The sequence below is a fragment of the Monodon monoceros genome, unplaced genomic scaffold (assembly GCF_005190385.1).
Source record: "Monodon monoceros isolate NGI ecotype Baffin Bay Population unplaced genomic scaffold, NGI_Narwhal_1 Super_Scaffold_22, whole genome shotgun sequence".
Lineage (NCBI taxonomy): Eukaryota > Metazoa > Chordata > Mammalia > Artiodactyla > Monodontidae > Monodon > Monodon monoceros.
In genome coordinates, this window is record NW_021703779.1 from 14,454,833 (window position 1) to 14,474,029 (window position 19,197).

General features: G+C 43.9%; 1 protein-coding gene across 2 annotated transcripts in view; it reads left to right on the forward strand.

The window, feature by feature from the left end:
• REPS2 (RALBP1 associated Eps domain containing 2) overlaps positions 1-19,197 on the forward strand; it is a 233,805-nt gene that overhangs the window by 128,936 nt on the left and 85,672 nt on the right. For both annotated transcript variants that reach the window (XM_029239934.1, XM_029239935.1), the window contains exons 12-13: positions 3,762-3,807; positions 6,892-7,028. In XM_029239934.1, the coding sequence (XP_029095767.1) occupies positions 3,762-3,807; positions 6,892-7,028 (183 nt within the window). The remainder of the gene's footprint in view (positions 1-3,761; positions 3,808-6,891; positions 7,029-19,197) is intronic.

Genomic DNA, 19,197 nt, shown 5'->3' on the forward strand with positions numbered 1-19,197 from the left:
TGGCTAGGGATGGCATTACTGTTTGGAGCTCTGGTTATGAGCACATGAAAGAAGTTGCTGCTTTCTCTTTTAGTGTTATCTCTCTTAATATTTCATAAGTAAATCATGTTTGTTTTGGTTTACTAGCTATCATCCAGGCTTTATTTTTTTAAAGTTGGAACGAAGGAATCAATATACATCGAGGCTTATGCTACAGTACAGTATTTCCCAAACACTAAGTTCATTTAAGGTTTAAAAGAGAGAGGGGTAGAGGGAGAGAGAGGGACGGAGGGAGGGAGAATGAATATGAACGAGAATATATGATTGATTGCAGTGATGAGGCCTAAGAATCTGTATTTTTAGGCAGCCCCTCCCTCCCAGGGGGTTCCAATGTTCAGCCTATTTTGGGAACCACTACCTCTAGAAAGCGACGTTAAGAAATAGAAAATTAAGATAGTAGATCAACTATGACTCCAAAAGTGGTAGGAATTCTCAAGCCTAGTTTTGGCTTTTGGAACTGATTCAGGTTCCTTCATCATAGGCGGAAATGCTCTATTTGTGTAGGACAGATGCCTGAGGTAGGTACTTTCCAACTCTAATTTCTGGAAATGAAGTGGATACATCCTAGTTTTTGTAAACTTCATGTTATGGTATCAGTAAAAGTTATTTAAATTTGGAGAGTTAAATTGTGCTTCTCCAACAGCCTTTTAGGCTAATAACTCTTCCTATTTTTTCCATGAGCATTACGTGTTCTCTGGGGCATGAGCTTTAGATGTCATTTTCAACATTCCTTCATTGAATGGGGCATGGCGTCACCAGACAGACCCTATCAGGGTGTGCGTGCCACAGTACGTGAAGTATATCTGAATTTGTTTCACATTCTGTCTGGGAGCATGCTATGTGGTTTCTGATTTGTTCTTCCCTTTGCTGCCCTTTCTGGAGTGGATATGAGGGAATCCCTCATCTGAAAACGTATTTAATACCCTCTTTTCTGGGGAATGTTTGGATTCCTAGCGGGAGACACAAGAGTTTCAAGGTGGTGGTTTCTAATTCTGGAAGGCTGTCCGTGCCATGTGGGCAGTTCACCTCAGTTGAGTTGCCGCCTTCTGGAGAATTAAACTTTAGGCTTGCCTTCCTATCCTGTTTCTGTTTCCTGGAAAGATGACATGCCTGGAGTGTTCTAGGAAGTTCTCATTCTTCTTCCCTCTGCCCAGCTCAGTGAGAAGCTGTGATCCGCCCGTGGGCTTCTGCCTGGATTCTGACCCAACCTGCCCTTGCCATTTTTGTGGATATTCACATGCTCCAAATGCTGAGTCTGACTTTCAGGGGCTTGGAGGCTGATGGAAGACTTAACTAAAATCGTGTTCTCCAGCTTTTTCTGATCTCGAACCTGTGGAAGCTCACCAGCCCTGCCTGGGATCTCATTTCCCTCTTTTGCTCTTCCTTCCACAGTGGGTGGTGATAACCATGATAATAGTAATGGTGGTGAAGAAAATGTGGTGGCTTACAGATGGGATATGGGACTCTGTCATCAGGGAATGCGGTATTCCTTGTTACATATTTTTCTCATAGACCCTTACCCTTTTAAGTACTGAACCTGTACATATTAGTGGAATCTGATGGATTTCTTAGCTAACGGCACATTCTAGCCTAATTCAAAAGGCTATACGGCACCGTGGCCATCTTTTTCTGTGTGTCTCCAGGTCCTGCCGAGGGCGTCGGGCCTGCTCGCCCTCATGCTGTAGTCTTCAGCCTGCTGTTGGTGATTCTCACAGCTGCCCAGTTGCTGGCAGCCACCCCTTGGTCTCTCTTTCCATTCCCTGCACCCACCTGCACCTCCCGTGCTGTCCTAGAAGGAACTGAATTTCAAAACCAGATTTCTAAGCTTGAAAAATTAGGAACACCCTACAGCAGTAATACGTTGCAATTCTAGAATACATTTAAGTTTTTAAAGTGCCTTCACTTTCTTATCTCTCTGAGTGAGAAAGGGGCCTCATTTTTATTATCTTCATTCTGTAGGTGAGGAGACTGAGGTTCACGGAGGTCACAGCTAGAGAGGGTCGTGGCCAGGAGTAGCCCCTGGACCTCAGGACTCCTAGCCTGGTCTCCACGGCTCAGCCACACCCATCACGCCATCTGCCTGCCTGTCTATCTCTCACCAGCAAGGTTCCCCGCTCCTTCCACACCCATCCCTCCCCCCCGCCTCCCCGCCACAAAGACAAAGATAGTGGCACTGGACAAAGGAAGTAACGGTCACCGCGGTCTGGTTTGGGGAACAGTGTTTTAAAATGGCTGAGACTTCTGCCCACATATTTCTGGGAAGCAGTGGGGCCTGAGAGAAGTGGGCTGGAGCCAGCCGTGGGCGGCCCGCTTGGAGGGTGGCCCTCAGCCCCGTGGCGGGTGGCCCTTGCAGCCCCAGGTGGCCCCAGGTAGCCTGCTGGGCTGGAGGAGAGGCTCTCTTGGGCCGCCATCTTTTGCCGCCAGGGGGCTGGAGCAGGGGAGGTGGTTGTCCATCTTCGTGCGGGCGCATGAGACCGGCCAAGGCAGGCTCACACTGCTTGGGCCTCCCGTGCTTCTCGGGGCTCCAGCAGCCTTTCAGTGGTTTGCAGTTAAAAGGTGCCCGTGTCCTCACTCCAAGAAGCCAGAGCGCTTCAGTTGGGAGAAAAGCACGTCTTCTATAGCTGACTGAAGCTAAGGGGACGTGTGTTGCTAGTTTGCTTTGGGCCTTGTTAGCATCTCAGCTCCGCATTCTGCCCTGCTTATCCAACCCAAGGAGTTTAATGATCGTCAGAAATCCAGCATGCTTCATACCAAGGAGGGGTTTTATCTTTGGAGTAATGTTCAAGAGGATGGCATCATGCAGTGCGACATTTTCTTTCCGGAAGAATTTGTGCAAACAGTATACAAACTATATTCTCCTTGCTCCTAGTTAGTAGCACTTTTTCTTTGAATTTTTATGACATTTTATGATGAAAAATTTGCAACGTTTGCAAAACCTTAGCACAGCTAGTGGTTTCTAAAGTTGTCTTCCACAGAGGATTGAAAACGTAAAAAGAGGATTAATGTTTTTGTAAGTATTTCTCATTACTCCCAACAACTTATGATGGGAAAGTAGGCTCCATGTGTGTTGGTAGTGAACAAGCTAGTTCATGATTTAAATTGGAGAAGGAAAAGTTGTATGGTTGACAAAATATTTTAGTGATTTCACTTCATAATATTCTCTCTACGATTTGGGACACAAGAATATTTTCTTATAGGAAAAGCTGCATAGATCATTTAGACTTAACTGTGGGACTTTGATTTCTTGTGGTCATGTGGTCCTGGTGGTGTATTTTAAGAAAATCTTAAAATATGTAGCCCAATAGATTTCTTCCTAGCCTTCAGGGGAGACTGGTTCAAAATCTATTATTACTAGGCTATCATGATAGACCAAGAAACACTCAAGTCTGAACCCATCATTGTATAAATAGATAACCTCTTGAGAGAGTTGTCTTTTAGGCCGGAATTGGTTCATTAATCAACTTCGATTTGAGAATGGCTTCATGGCTAATGCTCTGATGAGAGGAAAAATATGTTGGTTTTTCTTTCTTTTTAATTGTGCCTTTAGCTTTAGAAATAAAATTATGGAATCACAAAAATGTGGAAGCGGTCAAGTTTTCCACACGGATACCTGTACCTCATGTTTACCTGTTGATGTGTTCTGTACTAGCCCAGGTGCTGCTTAAAACCTGTTTAACTGCAGACATGAAACCCAAGCAAACAACAACTAATCTTTGTTTCAGCCACTCCTAAGGATTCCAACAGTCTCAAAGCAAGACCAAGATCCAGGTAGTGTTTGTTTAACTTCTACTTGAATGCCCTTTGTGCCATGCCCCTGACTAGAAACAAACCTCCCAACCCAAAATCTTTTCCCTTCAATTTGAAGCTTAGGATGAGGGTGAGTTCACTAGTCATGAGGGGCCTGACTGGAGCCCGCAGTGCTGCTGGGGAGGCGCTTAGTTTCTGGGTTTGTTGGTGCTGGGAGGGGGGCTGCTGCTCTCCAGCCACCTGACACAAAGAAGGGGCAATGTGATATGACCCTCTTGCTGCAGGATGATAACGAATAGGGGGAAAGTAGCTTTGGAAAGCGGGAAATACCGTTAAAAGGTAACTAACACTGAAATGTCCTATCATGACAAGGTGCACACCAAAAAATAGGAAGTCTGGGGGATAAAATCTAGAGTAGGGAACTAAAATGCTTCGGCAATTTCAGTGCAGCTCGGAACTTCAGGTAAGCAGTGTTTGTGGACTGTTTCATCCTCTTAGAGCCTCTTCTCAACTTCACAGTTTTTAAGTCAGTAGAGGTTAGTAGAAGAGGGAGAGCCAGTAAGGCAGTGCTGTGGTTGACATCAGACATCAGAAGGGAGGAATGAAGAGAAATACAGACTCTCATGGAAATACTAGAACCTCAAAGAGGGGAAATGGTGTTGAGACTGCTCTTTACCAGTAGACTGCAGTGGGAGACAGGATGCTATGTGTGTGTTTTCCAAGTTTTGCTTTGGCTCTTAGTGACTTTTTTCTTCCTTTGGCTGCTAGATGTATTCCTGAGAAAGTGAATTTAAATCGGATTGTATTTTGTATGCTTGCAATATTGCCAATTTAAGGAGCTCTCGTCTCCTTGTAAGTCAAAGAGTTACCCCTTGTAGAAGGTACAGATATCTGTGTTCATATTTTTTAAAATAATAGGTACACTAATTCATTTTGGTAGGAAAAGAAGTTATAGTTCCTGTTTCTCTCAATGGCCACCACATTTGCTCATCCTGTTTTTGAAGGATGAATGGATCTTTTACAAGTTAGTCCGTGCTGGCTTTAGGATGTAGGAATAGTAACATTTATCTGCCTTCATAGTAGGCAAACCCTCCTCTGAATGGCAGAAATTGAACCTCACAGTTTTTACTTCTGCTGGCTTCCTCTCAAAGCAAGTGAAATGACAAAATCTCAGTCACATATTCTATTATTAATATGTCTGCTAAATTTTATATACGATTCTTTTAGGGATTGGTCTCTTGGTCTAATTTGGATGTTTTTGTTTTCACTGCACCCAACTGGGTCCTTACTGAGACCGTGAGAATTAAATTATTTTAATCCTCCTTTTTAGAATAATAAAGCCATGTAGAAATGTAAGGGAAAGGGCAATCACCCTTCTAACACTGCTACGTTCATCATTTTGTTGATTCCCTGCACATTTATGTTTTAATTGGTTGCAGTCATAGTTTTACTGTATCACTTATTGGATATTCATTTAACTTTCCATATAAAAATACAAATACGCAGGTTATATATGGAAGTAAAATGGAATAAGATGTAGTATGAGATTGTGTGCTCAATTATATGTATGTGTGTTTATATACACACGCACACACATGATTTATACATGTACACATTATTTTCTCTTTCTTGAGTGAAAAATGTCACTAGAGCTGTATCTGACATAGAAAGTTCTTTCTAGCCAGGGTCTCTAATTTCCTTTTTTAATCAAGAGTTCCCACTTGAAAACTTTGTTGTCCTTTTCTATGGATTCCCTTTTATTCTGGTTGAAAGGATCAGAGCACCCTTCCTGCTAGTTCCTGCCTGCCTTTGTCTTGCGTGTCTTGCCAGTTGTGTTACAGGGACCACCCCAGAGCATGTCACATGCCATTATGGTGGCTTTATTAAAGATTGCAACCTTGCATGACAAAAAACCTCTGAACTACCACAAAGAAACCTTGAGGAAGTTATTCAGGAAAATAAGAACTTGCTATGTCAAAACCAGCTTTACCGAGAACTGAAGTTGCTTAATAGTAATGGATAGATTCTAATTTCCCGAGTGCCACTGTAATAGCTAAATACCAAGATACTTTTCTGAGTTTAATTTATCTGTCGGACACATCTCTGATCAAAGGTCGTTTTCTTCTTTGACAGGAAGTTAGCTCAGAAGCTGAATAGAACAGACATAAGATGTACACATGAGCTTCTTAGAAAATCATATTGGGAATTCATCCGCAAACTTATTCCCAAGCGATAGAGTAATGTACTGAGTTGAATTAATTTAGAAAATAAGTAGGGCTCTAATATGTAGTCTAGCTGTGCCCCAAGTTTTCTTCCCTGGCTCATAGGCAGGCAGTCTCAGAACATTTTAAAGATATAATTTAGAAACTGAGACTGGAATTTGAATGAAACCTATGTAACCTTCTAGCTATGTGACCTTTAGCAACTTACTTAGTTCCTTTTTCATTAAATGCCGTGAATTGGAGTTATAATCTCTGAAATTGCCTAGTTAGCTCCTGCCTTGTTACAGATTGAGAGAGAAGGTTAAGAGGAGGCTTTTGTTTTGAAAATTTCCCCAAACCTGTATTTCTCATGGTAAGACAACCAAGGCCCCTCAACCTGACTGATGTGTGTTTTCCTCTCCTGAATTTCATTTGTGGCATATTCCGTTGAACATTTGATTCTTACTCTCAGCTTATCTGTCCCAGTTCCATATGTGCCTGTTATCACGTTTGCATGTAAACAGGAGAAGGGTTCTGCGGTCAGTTAATACCATGAAGCCCTTCTATTAAAGTATGGAAGTACCTAAGTGGAAGGGTTTACGTGTTATTAACAATTCCAATTGAAATGGATTTGAATTTACAGAAAGCGTTCCCTCTGGGGTAAGTTCAGGTCTAAGGTATAATAAGAGCAAAGAGGTTAAAAAAGGTTGTGACTCAGGTTTGGGGGTCGGGCGCTTGTTGCAGCTGGTGTGGTATCCAGGGGGCAGCACCGTGCCTGGCTCCTCCGGGAACTCAGCAAGCCTTGGCAGTCGCTTTGCCTTTTGTGGGTATTTTCTGTTTCAGCCCAGTTTCAGAGAGGAAAGCTTTGCTGTCTGCCTTCTGACCTTCCCTTATTTTGCTGCAGATCCTACTCTAGCACCTCCATAGAAGAGGCCATGAAGAGGGGCGAGGACCCTCCCACCCCGCCACCGCGGCCACAGAAAACCCATTCCAGAGCCTCCTCCTTGGATCTGAATAAAGTCTTCCAGCCCAGTGTGCCAGGTGAAGTGCCCCTCTGCACCCCAGCCCTTCCCTTTCCGGTTGGAGTCATTGGATGGGTGTCACTACAGAGGCCTCTGTGGGTCCAGAGAACGAGCAGACCTGGCCCGGACGGCCTTCACGTGGCTGGCACATAGATATCACGTGTGTCTGGAGCCTTGCCCACACTTGCTATGGACCAGGAATTATGAAATTCTGTACCCAGAGGATGAAAATGCTTCCTCCCCAGACAGTGCACTGAGTGTGTGGCCAGGGTCTTGTTCTCTGCATCGTGGTGATTTGTGTCCAGGATTGCCATCTGTGATTTCCTCAGACGCTTATGCCATTCTTCTGTGAAAGGTCTCGGTGGTCAATGCCTGGCCAGAATTTTCTGCATTTTATCCTTCTGGTGCAGATCCTGTGTCCTCCAGGCTTAATGCTTAAGGGGGCTCTGCTTTCTAAATCTGACTGATGGTTAGGTGTTTAGTGTGGGCATCTGGGTCAAGGGCTCCTTCAGTTGGGCTGCTCTGGGGCTTCTGGGGATGGGACTTGCTCAAGGCAGCTGCTGTACAGCTGGGCTGGAGGCGGGGAGTGTGGGGCGGCCTGTCTGCTCCCCTGGCTCCCTGTGAAGAGGAGCTGTCCTCCCGGGAGCCTGCGGAACCGCAGATGCGAGCCATGCCTTCACATGAGTGAAGGTGCTAGCGTACAGCTGCTGTCCCAAGTGTTATTTTGGGAGGCGCAAGGGCCTTTCCACTGACTAATGCAGGCAAGCTCTAAATACAGTGATTTCCTGGAACTTTTTCTGTATCTCTGTGCATTTTAAATCAAGCCAACCTCAGATGCTAGTGATCTGCAGTTGATTATCTTTTTTACTAAAGCAAGGAAAGAATCTCCTTGGCTCACACATGAGCATGACCCCTGTGTCCCGGCAGAGCTCGGCATGTTTTATTTGTTCTAATAAAGTACTCTCCTCATCGTAAAGTTATAGATTGTTTTTTAATATACCAGAATCTGGAACTCTCTATGAAATTTGATTCTTTGCCATGAGTTCATCAGATAAAAATTTGTCTTGAATTTCCCCCCATACTTTGATCCAAATTCTGGCATAATTTCATAGTAACTGGTATTTGGGGTGGGAGTAGCCACGGATGATGGTGCTATAAAAAATTCACGTGGCTGGTGGATGTTGACCTAGAAGATTTTTCTGTGGACACAAGAAGATTAAAACAATCTGGGCAACCATCTCCATACGTTTTCCTTGCAAGGAGAGAGGCTGGAAACGTGCCCCCCCCTCAGGCTGTGTCTCTCTCCCCACGAGGAGCGCCAGCTATGCTGGAGAATGGACGGGCCGTGGCCTTTACCACGTGGCACCCTAGAGTGGGAGAGAGAAGACTGAATTTGGAGTTCAGCTCAGCTGCTTATTAACTGTCTGATTTTCAGCAAGTGGCTTAATCTTTTCTGCCTCTCAGATTCCTAATTTCGAAAACAGGACCAACCCTCCAGAGAATTACAGGGTGTTGATGAGGTAATAGATGTCATTCAAGTAGTGCCACGTTTGGCTCCTAGGCACTCACTCCCATGGCAGACCGACGGGGAGAGGGGGCTCTGAGGAAAGCCCCTGACTTCCTGACCCCCGGTGGGACAGTTCTGTGCCTCATTCCTCGCAGTCCCCGGGACGGCTCGCAGAGGTACCGAGCCGTGGCCACCTGTGGCAGTAGCCCCTCATTAACATACCTTGTCTGGGTCCGCTGCCCTTCTGCCCTGTCGTGCTCGCCTCACACCGAAATCAAATGCCCGCTCCCAAATCCCAGCGGTAGGGGCTGCTTTCAGGAGAGCCTGAATTCAGACGGCTTCTCTTTACGTCTCCGATGTTGATAGGACTTCAAGGGAAAAGTATTTTCATTTGATAAATGCCAAAGAATAGCTAGGTGGGTGACATCTGTATTCATAGCTTAATTCCACTGTCTTTCCAGTACAGGTTTACACAAATGAAATTTTAACAAGCAGTTTAAATTGATCACATGAGAAACAGCATGTCTGCATTATGAAAAGCAGGTGGTACCATTTCACCTACTTAATTTGTTTGCCTGTGGGTTAATTCTCACAGGAAAGTACAAGGGTCTGTCTAAACTATGTAGAATTTTAGTGTAGTGCATATTGCTAGAAATTACTTATTAAAACTCTGACAAGCTAGGAAAGCACGAGGTAGAGTCTAAACCAGTCACCATAGCACCGTCAGTGAGAACCGTGGTGCCCACGTAGTCACCCCTCTGCCACACTTGTCTTTATGTGTCACTCTAGCTAAGCTGGGTCACACTGTGCTTGCTGTCCTATATCCTGAGCTTCCTGATTAACCCTCTTTCATAATATGGAGCTGTGTCATTTCTTCGTGCCTGGGTGACGTGGTTGATTGCGCCCTGTGGGGCTTTCTGTGTCCCCGTCTCCCCCCATCTCGTTCTCCTGTCTCTTCCTCATAGTGTCCTCTCGTGCTCACATGCTGCTCCCCTCTCCTCCCCTTCCCTCTCTGTTTCTCTCCTCTCCGCCCGCCCCCACGGAGGCATGGACCTCTCTTTCCCAGGCTCCGCCACCGACCTCTCTCTGCTCTCATGTCATAAGCAAGGTAGAGGTTATTAATGACTTCGTATCTATATCTTTGTTTCCTTGTCTACTTATTTTCTTGGGCTGAAGTCGGAGATGCTGAGTCAGAGGCCATATACCTTTGGAGTGTAGATACAGGTTGCCAAACTGCTGTCAAAAACTTGTACCTTATGAACTTATCCCACTGCTTACGTCGCCTGAGAGTGTTTCCTCACAACCGCATCAGCACTGGGTAATGTTCATCTTTTTAATCGTTACCTATCTGATAGACAAATGTTTGCATTTCCTTGATTCCTAGTGAGCCTGAACATCTTTTCCTGTGTTGTTACTAGACATTAATATTTCTTCTTTGGTGAATTGCCCGAGTGGAGGCACACTTAGCTTCCGGCGCTCCTGCTCTTTGCCCAACCACAGAAACCGCTTGTCTCCTCTTCATTTTTCCTGTGAGGGCCTGGACCTGTCTTATCTCAAGCCCTTGGGAATGTGAAGGTGGCCTTGGGGAGGCTATGCTAACCTGCTCCTTCATGCGGTCCATGTTCTTCCAGCCCCCAGTACCCCATCTTTTAGCCAACTTTATCACTTAAGACAGACTCTACCTAGGCCATCCTGTTTATAACAATAGAACGAGGAAAGGGTAAAGAAAACAGGGAAAGATAATGTGCGATGAAATAAGATATGAACTTGAGTTGAAAAGGAAAGATAAAGTGAAGCTAATGTTTTTAAAAATGAGAATCACAGGATTGTGAAAAACAGAGTGAATGAGGCTAAGTTGCTGAGTCAGAGTAGCCTAAGGTGGAGCGATAGTGTGGAGAAGAAGTAGGATGGAGAGAAGATGCAAAGAAGCAAGAATGAAAGAGGGAAATGAAGGAGAAGGTGAGATGGTTGTTATATAGTGGTGATGATGTTTATACAGAGGGAGAAGCAAATAGGATAAGAGCCTGAGGAGACCAAGCGGGGGCGAGCCCACAGACTCGGTGTAGGATTCAGATAGCATTCAAAGGACTCTTGGGAAGGAAGGAGTAGCTCAGAAGTGGGTGGCACTAATGCCTTCAAATTTATGATAGGTAACATAATATGGGGAAGAATTATGAAGGATTGTTTTAGATTGTAAATCTATAAAAATGAACCAGGCCAACTCTGGCAGTGTGGGATAGTTGGCTTTAACCTTGATATCTGCAAAGAGGGTGTGAACATGTGATTTGCAGGAGTCTAGACTATCCCAGGGCTCGAGATAGGTAGGTGCTAGCATTACACCTAAAGCGTCTGATTTCATAGGGAGAAGTTGACATAATAGGATCGCTGTGCGGAAAAGGGAGCTCACCTTTGTCATAGCTGATTCAGGCCGTGGAGCCATCCTTTCACAGTCCCATTGTAGCTGCTCTGTTGGAGAGAAAAAAATGTGCAAGAAGGTCTAAGGCAGTGATGATGCAAGCATACAAAATCTAGAGGCAGTCAAGCCTGGGACTTGCTCAGTGAGGTTTAGATTTTATAGCTCTATACTTACAGCCACGTAACATGTTTTATTACTGAAATTCCTGTGAGAAAAATCAGCCAGTGAAGACGATACTTTTTAGATCCTAACCTCTTTTTCCTCACTGGAACAGTTGTTTTCATAAGGCTTCCCCCCCCCATAAAAGGGTTTCTTCTGTTTCATTGTGTGGGGTGGGAACTCCCCTCCTCCCACTCTTGACACTGCCCTGCCTCCTCCAAAGCCATGGGTTTGCAGCCCGAGGTTTCCATAGTGACGGTCAGCTGCCTCAGTGCTACACACAGCCCTGTCCAGCCACTGAGCCTCTGCCTGGCAGAAAGGGCAGAGATTGGGGGGGGGGGGAGACGTAGCCATCCCTTTAGAGATTCAGACCAAGAATCTTCATCATGTCCGCACAAATCTAACAGGGGCAACTTAGTCCCTTGGATAGAGCTAGCTGCTGCGCAGTGGGAAAGGAAGTCCCTGGCAGGGCCGCCACTTCCCAGTGCCACCCCGCTTACGTTAAGAAAGGAGAGTGCATTTTGGTGGACAGCTCTTTCCACCACATCCCGTATGGCCGAGGACACTGAGAGCCACATGTTAAAACCATTACGATGGCCAAACGAAACACATCCATGGGTAGTATCTGCCCATGGGTAGATAATGTCCTCTCTCTGCTTTAGACACACTGATAATAAAAGTTCACTCCATGGTTAAGAAATTATGGTACATCCATCTCATGGAATCTTATGAAGCTGTTAAAAAGAATAAGGTACGTGTACTAAGTGGAGAGCTGTCTGAGACGAGTGAGAAAGGCATTGGTGCATGATATGTATGTTTTTCATTGTATAGACAGTTTTTCGGAAGGATACTTGAAAAAGTGGTAACAGTGGTTGCCTCTGGGGAAGAGAATAGGATGACCGGGGCCCAGGTGTAAGAGAGAAACTTACTTTTCATCGAATATCCATTTGTATCTCTTCAGTTTTGCCTCACGTATAGATATTACTGACTACAAAAAATATACTTTTCACTCTATAGCTGCAGTGACCAGATGGCACCTGAGAGTACCACAGATGGCCTTCCCGGATGACTTTATCTGTCTCAAACCTGCCTACCAATCTGTATCCAGGGTATTTTTACAACCGATCTGCTGCCACCTCCTAGAATGGAGCTGAAATGACAGAGCATTCCAGAGCATTGTTTAAGGCTCTGATATGTTCTTCGGATTCCTCCTCAGTGGCCCTCCAGCACTGAGGAATAGTTTTGGAGGACTTCCCATAGCCTCCATTGTGAGATGTATGGATGGGCAAAGGGTTGTGATCAGGGCTCTGTCTTAATTTGGTGGTGGTGGGGATGTGTTTATTGAGTGATGAGCTGAGAACAATCTGTCCTGGGTTTTCTACAGATGAATATTTCTTTCTGCAACTTTAATTAATTAATTAATTTATTTATTTATTGGGCTTCTTTGGGTCTTTGTTGCTGCACACAGGCTTTCTCTATTTGCGGCGAGCGGGGGCTACTCTTCCTTGTGGTGCGTGGGCTTCTCATTGTGGTGGCTTCTCTTGTTGTGGAGCACAGGCTCTAGGCATGTGGGTTTCAGTAGTGGTGGTGCACGGGCTCAGTAGTTGTGGCTCGCGGGCTCTAGAGTGCAGGCTCAGTAGTTGTGGTGCATGGGCTTAGTTGCTCCGAGGCATGTGGGATCTTCCCGGACCAGGGCTCAAACCTGTGTCCCCTGTATTTGCAGGCGGATTCTTAACTACTGCGCCACCAGGGCAGCCCTCTTTCTGTAACTTTAGAAGAGGTAAACCCCTTGGGAGTAAGAGATGGTCTCAAGACCAAACTTGCCTTTCAAGTTTTATAAAGGATGAATTTGGCCACACAGATGGCTGTGACCTTATAGATTTCCTTATTGTATCATTGCTGTGAGAGCTACTTGTTCCCTTTTAAAATCTAGTAGGATTTTGAAATCTAGTGGAATTATGGGATTCCTGCCCCATGCCCAGACTTTGGGGTCCACAGTACATAGCCAGCCAAGGGTTCAGTTTGTCAGTCTAGACAGTTCTTTTTTTAAATGAAAGCTTTACTGAGGTATATATAATCCACGTTCTATAAAATTCACCCTTTTAAAGTGTACAGTTCAGTGGCTTTTAGTGTATTCACAGTGTTGTACAGCCACCAGTATTGTCCAATTTCAGAACATTCTCACCACCCCAAAGGACACCCCATACCTGTTAGCAATCATTCTCCACACCGCGCTCCTCTCCCCAGAGCCATGGGCAATCACTAACCTACTTTCTGTGTCTATAAATTTGTCTGTTCTGGACGTGTTTTGTGATGGGCTTCTTTCACTTAGTATCATGTTCGCAAGGTTTATCCGTGTTGTAGAATGAACCAGCACTTCATTCCTTTTATGGATGAATAAATAATATTACATTTTATGGATATGGCACATTTTATTCATCCATTTATCAGTTGATGGACATTTCGGTTGTTTCTACCTTTTGACTATTATGAATAGTACGGCTGTGAACATTCATGTACAAGTTTTTGTGTAAACAAGTATATGTTTTCCTTTTTCTTGGGCATATACGGGAGTGGAATTTCTGGGTTATATGTTAACTCTTTGTTGAACATTTTGAGGAACTACTGAACTGTTTTCCAAAGAAGCTGTACCAGTTTACCATCTCAGTAGCTATGTATGAGGATTGCAATTTCTTCATATCCTTGAAACCTTTGTTACCATCTGTCCTTTTTATTTTAGCCATCCTAGTAGGTCTGAAGTGATGTCTTATCATGGTTTTCATTTGCATTTTCTAATGACTAATGATATTGAGCATCTTTTCCTGTGCTTATTGGCTACATTTATGTCATCTTTGGAGAAATGTCTATTCAGAATCTTTGCCTATTTTTAAATTGGGTTATTTGTCTTTTTTTGTTGAGTTGTAAGGGTTCATTATATATTCTGGATACAAGTCCCTTTTCAGATATATGATTTACAAATATTTTCTCTCATTTTGTGGGTTGGTTCTTTCACGCTTTTTGATGGTGTCCTTTGAAGTGCAAAAGTTCTTCATTTTGATGACATCCACTTTATCTGTTTTTTCTTTGGTCATTTGTGCTTTTGGTGTCATATCTAAGAAACCATTGCCTAAGGCTTCCCTGGTGGTGCAGTGGTTAAGAACCCGCCTGCCAATGCAGGGGACACGGGTTTGAGCCCTGACCTGGGAGGATCCCACATGCCGCGGAGCAGCTGGGCCCATGTGCCACGACTACTGAGCCTGTGCTCTAGAGCCTGCGAGCCACAACTACTGAACCCGTGCGCCACAGCTACTGAAACCTGCACACCTAGAGCCTGTGCTCCACAACAAGAGAAGCCACGGCAATGAGAAGCCCGTGCACCGCAGCGAAGAGTAGCCCCCACCCGCCGCAACTAGAGAAAGCCCACGCACAGCAACAAAGGCCCAATGCAACCAAAAATAAATAATAAATAAAATAAATAAATTAAACAAAAAAAGAAGATTCCATTGCCTAACTCAAGGTCACAAAAATTTACTCCCCTTTTCTTTTAACAGTTTTATATTTTTAGCTCTCACATTTAGGTGTGTGATCCATTTGAGTTGATTTTTTGTATATGGTATGAGATAGGGGTCCAGATCCGTTTTTTTTTGCATGTGGCTACTCAATTGTCCCAGTACCATTTGTTGAGAAAATGATTGATTCCCGTTGAATTTTCCTGGTACCCATGTTGAAAGTCAATTGACCATCAACATAAAGGTTTATTTCTGGACTCTCATTTCTATTCCATTGATCTATATGTCTATCCTTATGCCAGTACCGTACTGTCTTGATTATTACAGAATTGTAATAAGTTTTGAAATTGGAAAGTGCATAACTACCCACTTTATTCTTCTTTTTCAAGATTGTTTTGGTTATTCTGGGTACCTTGCATTTTCATATGAAATTTAGGATCAGCTCGTTAATTTCTGTTTATTAAAAAAAAAAAAAGCCAGCTGGGATTTTGTTAGGGAGTGTATTGAATCTGTAGATTAGTTTGATTAGTATTGCTATCTTAATATTTTTTCCCCAACTTAATTGAGGTTAATTGACAAATAAAAATCGTATATATTTATGGTGTACACATGGTGTTTTTGATTTTTTTTTTTTTTTTGCGGTACGCGGGCCTCTCACTGTTGTGGCCTCTCCCGTTGCGGAGCACAGGCTCCGGATGCGCAGGCTCAGTGGCCATGGCTCACAGGCCTAGCCGCTCCGCGGCATGTGGGATCTTCCCGGACCGGGGCACGAACCCGTGTCCCCTGCATCGGCAGGTGGACTCTCAACCACTGTGCCACCAGGGAAGCCCTGTTTTTGATTTTAACAATATTAAGTCTTCCAGTCTTAATGGAAGAATGTATTTTCATTTGTTTAAGTATTTCAACAATGTTTTGTAATTTTCGGCATACAAATTTGTACTTCTTCAAATTCTTACAGTCAGCCCTCTGTATCCTCAGTTTCTGCATCCACCGATTCAACCAATTGTGGATTGAAAATATTAGGGAAAAAAATTCCAGAAAGTTCCAAACAACAAAGTTTGACTTCGTTGTGCACCAGCAACCGTTTGTATTAGGTAGTATACGTAATCTAGAGCTGATTTAAAGTATATGGGAGCATGTGCGTAGGTTATATGCAAGTATTACATCATTTTATATAAGGGACTTGAGCATCCTTGGATTTTTGTATCCACAGTGGGTCCTGGACCCAATCCCCCAGGGATACTGAGGAACGACTATATTTTATTTATTTTGATTTTATTCTAAAAGAAATTGTTTTCTTAATTTCATTTTTGCAATCTTCATTGCTAGTGTGTAGAAATATAATTGTTTTTTGTATATTGACCTTATATCCTGTAACTTTGTTGAACCTGTCTATTTGTTGTCTGGACACATCTTATCCTTAACTTAGATAATGAGGTAGGGAACATACTCATTATTCGACTTCAAACTGTTTATCTAATCCTGCATCTTTCCACAAGTCAGGGAGGAAATCCCTTTTAGTGTTTGGGAAACATGGAAAGAATCATTACTGAATGCTTGCAACCAGTTTTACTTTTTCTCTCATTTGTGAAACCAATTGATCTAGTCCCATTTATTGAATAGTATATTCTTTACCCATCAGTATGCAATGTCCACTCTGTCCTAAGCGAAGTTTCCCTATTTGCAAGAGTTGTTTCTGGGCTCTCTGCTCCATTAACACCAAGTACTAGGTATCATAGTGTTAACGGCTGATATGAATTCGAGGCTTACTTTGTACAAAGGACACATTTAAAGTACTTTATATGCATTATCTCTTATCCTTACAACAATCCTAATGAGGTAGATGCTGTTTTATCCTTACTTTAGAGATGCAGAAACTGAGGTACAGAAGTTAATTTGGCCCAGGTCATGGAGCTAGTTGATGGTGGAGCTAACGCTCAAACTCATGCAGTCCAATGCTGGAGCCTGTGCTCTGCTGCCTCAAGAAGGGGCAAGTATTTCTCTTCTCTCTACCCTACTTGCGTCTCCCAACTTGTCTATTTGGCCAGATATTTACTAGGCACGTCTCTCTCTGTTCAGGTGCCTCTGCTGCAGATTGAGTTCTTAAGAGAGGGTAGAAGGCAGAATGCTATTATTCCTGTTGGTTGCAGGCCTCACCCTGCTTCACCAGCCAGCCGAGGACTGGGATTCATCTCCAGACCTGGGCAACTGGCTGCTACTGCAGTCATTTGTCTTTGAAGGGCCAGGGAATGCCTTCCAATTTTCTAGACCTGAATCCTTGCTTTCAGGCCTGGTCTTGTTTGTGGAGGGGTCTATCGTGAGAAGTAACACACTCAGAATTCATGAAGTTTTCCCCTTGGGCTTCTCAGTGGTTGATAGATAAAAGGTGTTGGCTTTTATAAAAGGTATAGTGTCACTTTGTCATGAGATTTGAAGTCTGGAAGTTCATTTAAACATAGAGAAGTAGATGTGACTGGGCTGTTGGGCTCGGTGAACATTTTTGGAGGTAAAAATACAGTCCAGGGGCTTCCCTGGTGGCGCAGTGGTTGAGAGTCCGCCTGCCGATGCAGGGGACACGGGTTTGTGCCCCGCTCTGGGAGGATCCCATGTGCCGCGGAGCGGCGAGGTCCGTGAGCCATGGCCGCTGAGCCTGCGCGTCCGGAGTCTGTGCTCCGCAGCGGGAGGGGCCACAGCAGTGAGAGGCCTGTGTACTGGGGAAAAAAAAAAATACAGTCCAGGTGCTTCAGGTTTGTCTGTGCCAGTGTTCAGTGTGTTCATCCAGACTCAGGCCAGTCTCAGCCTTTCGAAGCTGTGGTTGCAGTGTACTGTCTGTCTTTGGCTTCTTTTTGCCTTTTCCTGTTCCTTTCTCTATTTATAGAGGTTTCTTCTTTTCCAGTGAGTGATGTGAGAGTTTCTGTAGTAGCACAGTGCATGCTTTGTATCTGTAAAAGACAAAAAGCTGGAGGTTTACAGAGGCCTACTGAGGTGAGGGTACGGCTGGTCCTGCCGTTGGGCAGCGTGCTTTCTCTTTTAGATCCACCATCCAGTTTTACAGCCCTCCCTGCTGGCTGAGTGCTTTAACTAGGGAGTGTGGGGAGGAACAGGATTGGAATCTCTGGAGGATGGGGTGGGAAATATTAGTGTAACCTTTATTTTTAAAATGTTTGTAAAACTCGTTTGAGTAATAGAAAAATACTTTCTCGTGTATAAAATTCATACATTACAGATGCGTCCCTTAACCTCATCCCCACCAAGCCCAGTGTCCTCCCCTGGGAATGTATTTCTCTGACATTTTCTAGTGCACTTATTAATGTATATGTGTACCTGTGACATCATTTTTGTTTTTTGTATTTAAAATAATTGGCGTCACGCTGTGCATGTTTCCCCCAATGCTTTTTCATACTATATTATTTTTTGGAGATATATCCATATCAGTACTGGTAATTTTGTCATTCTTTTTTTTTTTTTTTTTTTTTTTGCGGTACGCGGGCCTCTCACCATTGTGGCCTCTCCCATTGTGGAGCACAGGCTCCGGATGCTCAGGCTCAGCGGCCATGGCTCACGGGCCCAGCCGCTCTGCGGCACGTGGGATCTTCCCAGACCGGGGCACGAACCTGCATCCCCTGCATTGGCAGGCGGACTCTCAACCATTGCACCACCAGGGAAGCCCATGTCATTCTTTTTATATGTGTTCTACACACTGGCTACTCCGTTAAAAGCTGTATTGTGGAAAATTTCAAATGTGTGTAAAAGTAGAGAACCCCTATCCCCAGGTTATTTTGATGCAAATCCCAGGTAGTGTATAGTTTTATACATAAATACTTCATATGTATCTCTAACAGATAAGGCCTTTTAAAAAAATGACTAAGGCTTTATCATATGTAACAAACTTAGCAATAATCCCTCAATATCATCTAATATCTAGCCAGCGTTCAGATTCCCTGAATTGTCTCAAGTATGTCTTTTTTTATAGTGGCTTGTTCCAGTCAGGATCCAAACAAGGGCAACATGCATATTGTACTTGTTTTGCCATCTGTTAAGTCTCTTTTTATTGATAGGGTCCTTTTTAAACCCCTCCCTTGCTATTCATTCATTCGTAAGAAAATCATCCACCCCGTAGACATTTCCACGTTCTGTATTTGACTTGTTCTCTGTTCTTCCATCTCCTGTATTTCCTATAAATGAGTAGATAGATCTAGACTTCTTTAGAATCAGATTCTACTTTCGGCAAGAAGACGTCCAAGTGATAACTGTGTACTTCGTACCGCATCACGTTAGGAGGTTCTCAATGTCTAATGCCTCTGTTTTTGTCATGTTTGATTGATCGGTGGATTCACGTAGTATTAGCCTGATTCATCCATTATGATAAAGATCCCCAACAGCCTTTCAAATAATGGTTTTATCAGGTATTGATCACCATTGCCTGCATCTAGTGGCATGTTAGTAAATGGTTAACAACTGGCCATTATCAGTTTTTATGGTGTAAACATTCCTGCCATGGCAAATTTCACTCTTACTGATGGGTCGCTGAATGTGGGGTTTAGACAGATCTGCACAGTTGGCTCCCACAAGCTGGTATGAGCTGTTTCTAGCAAAC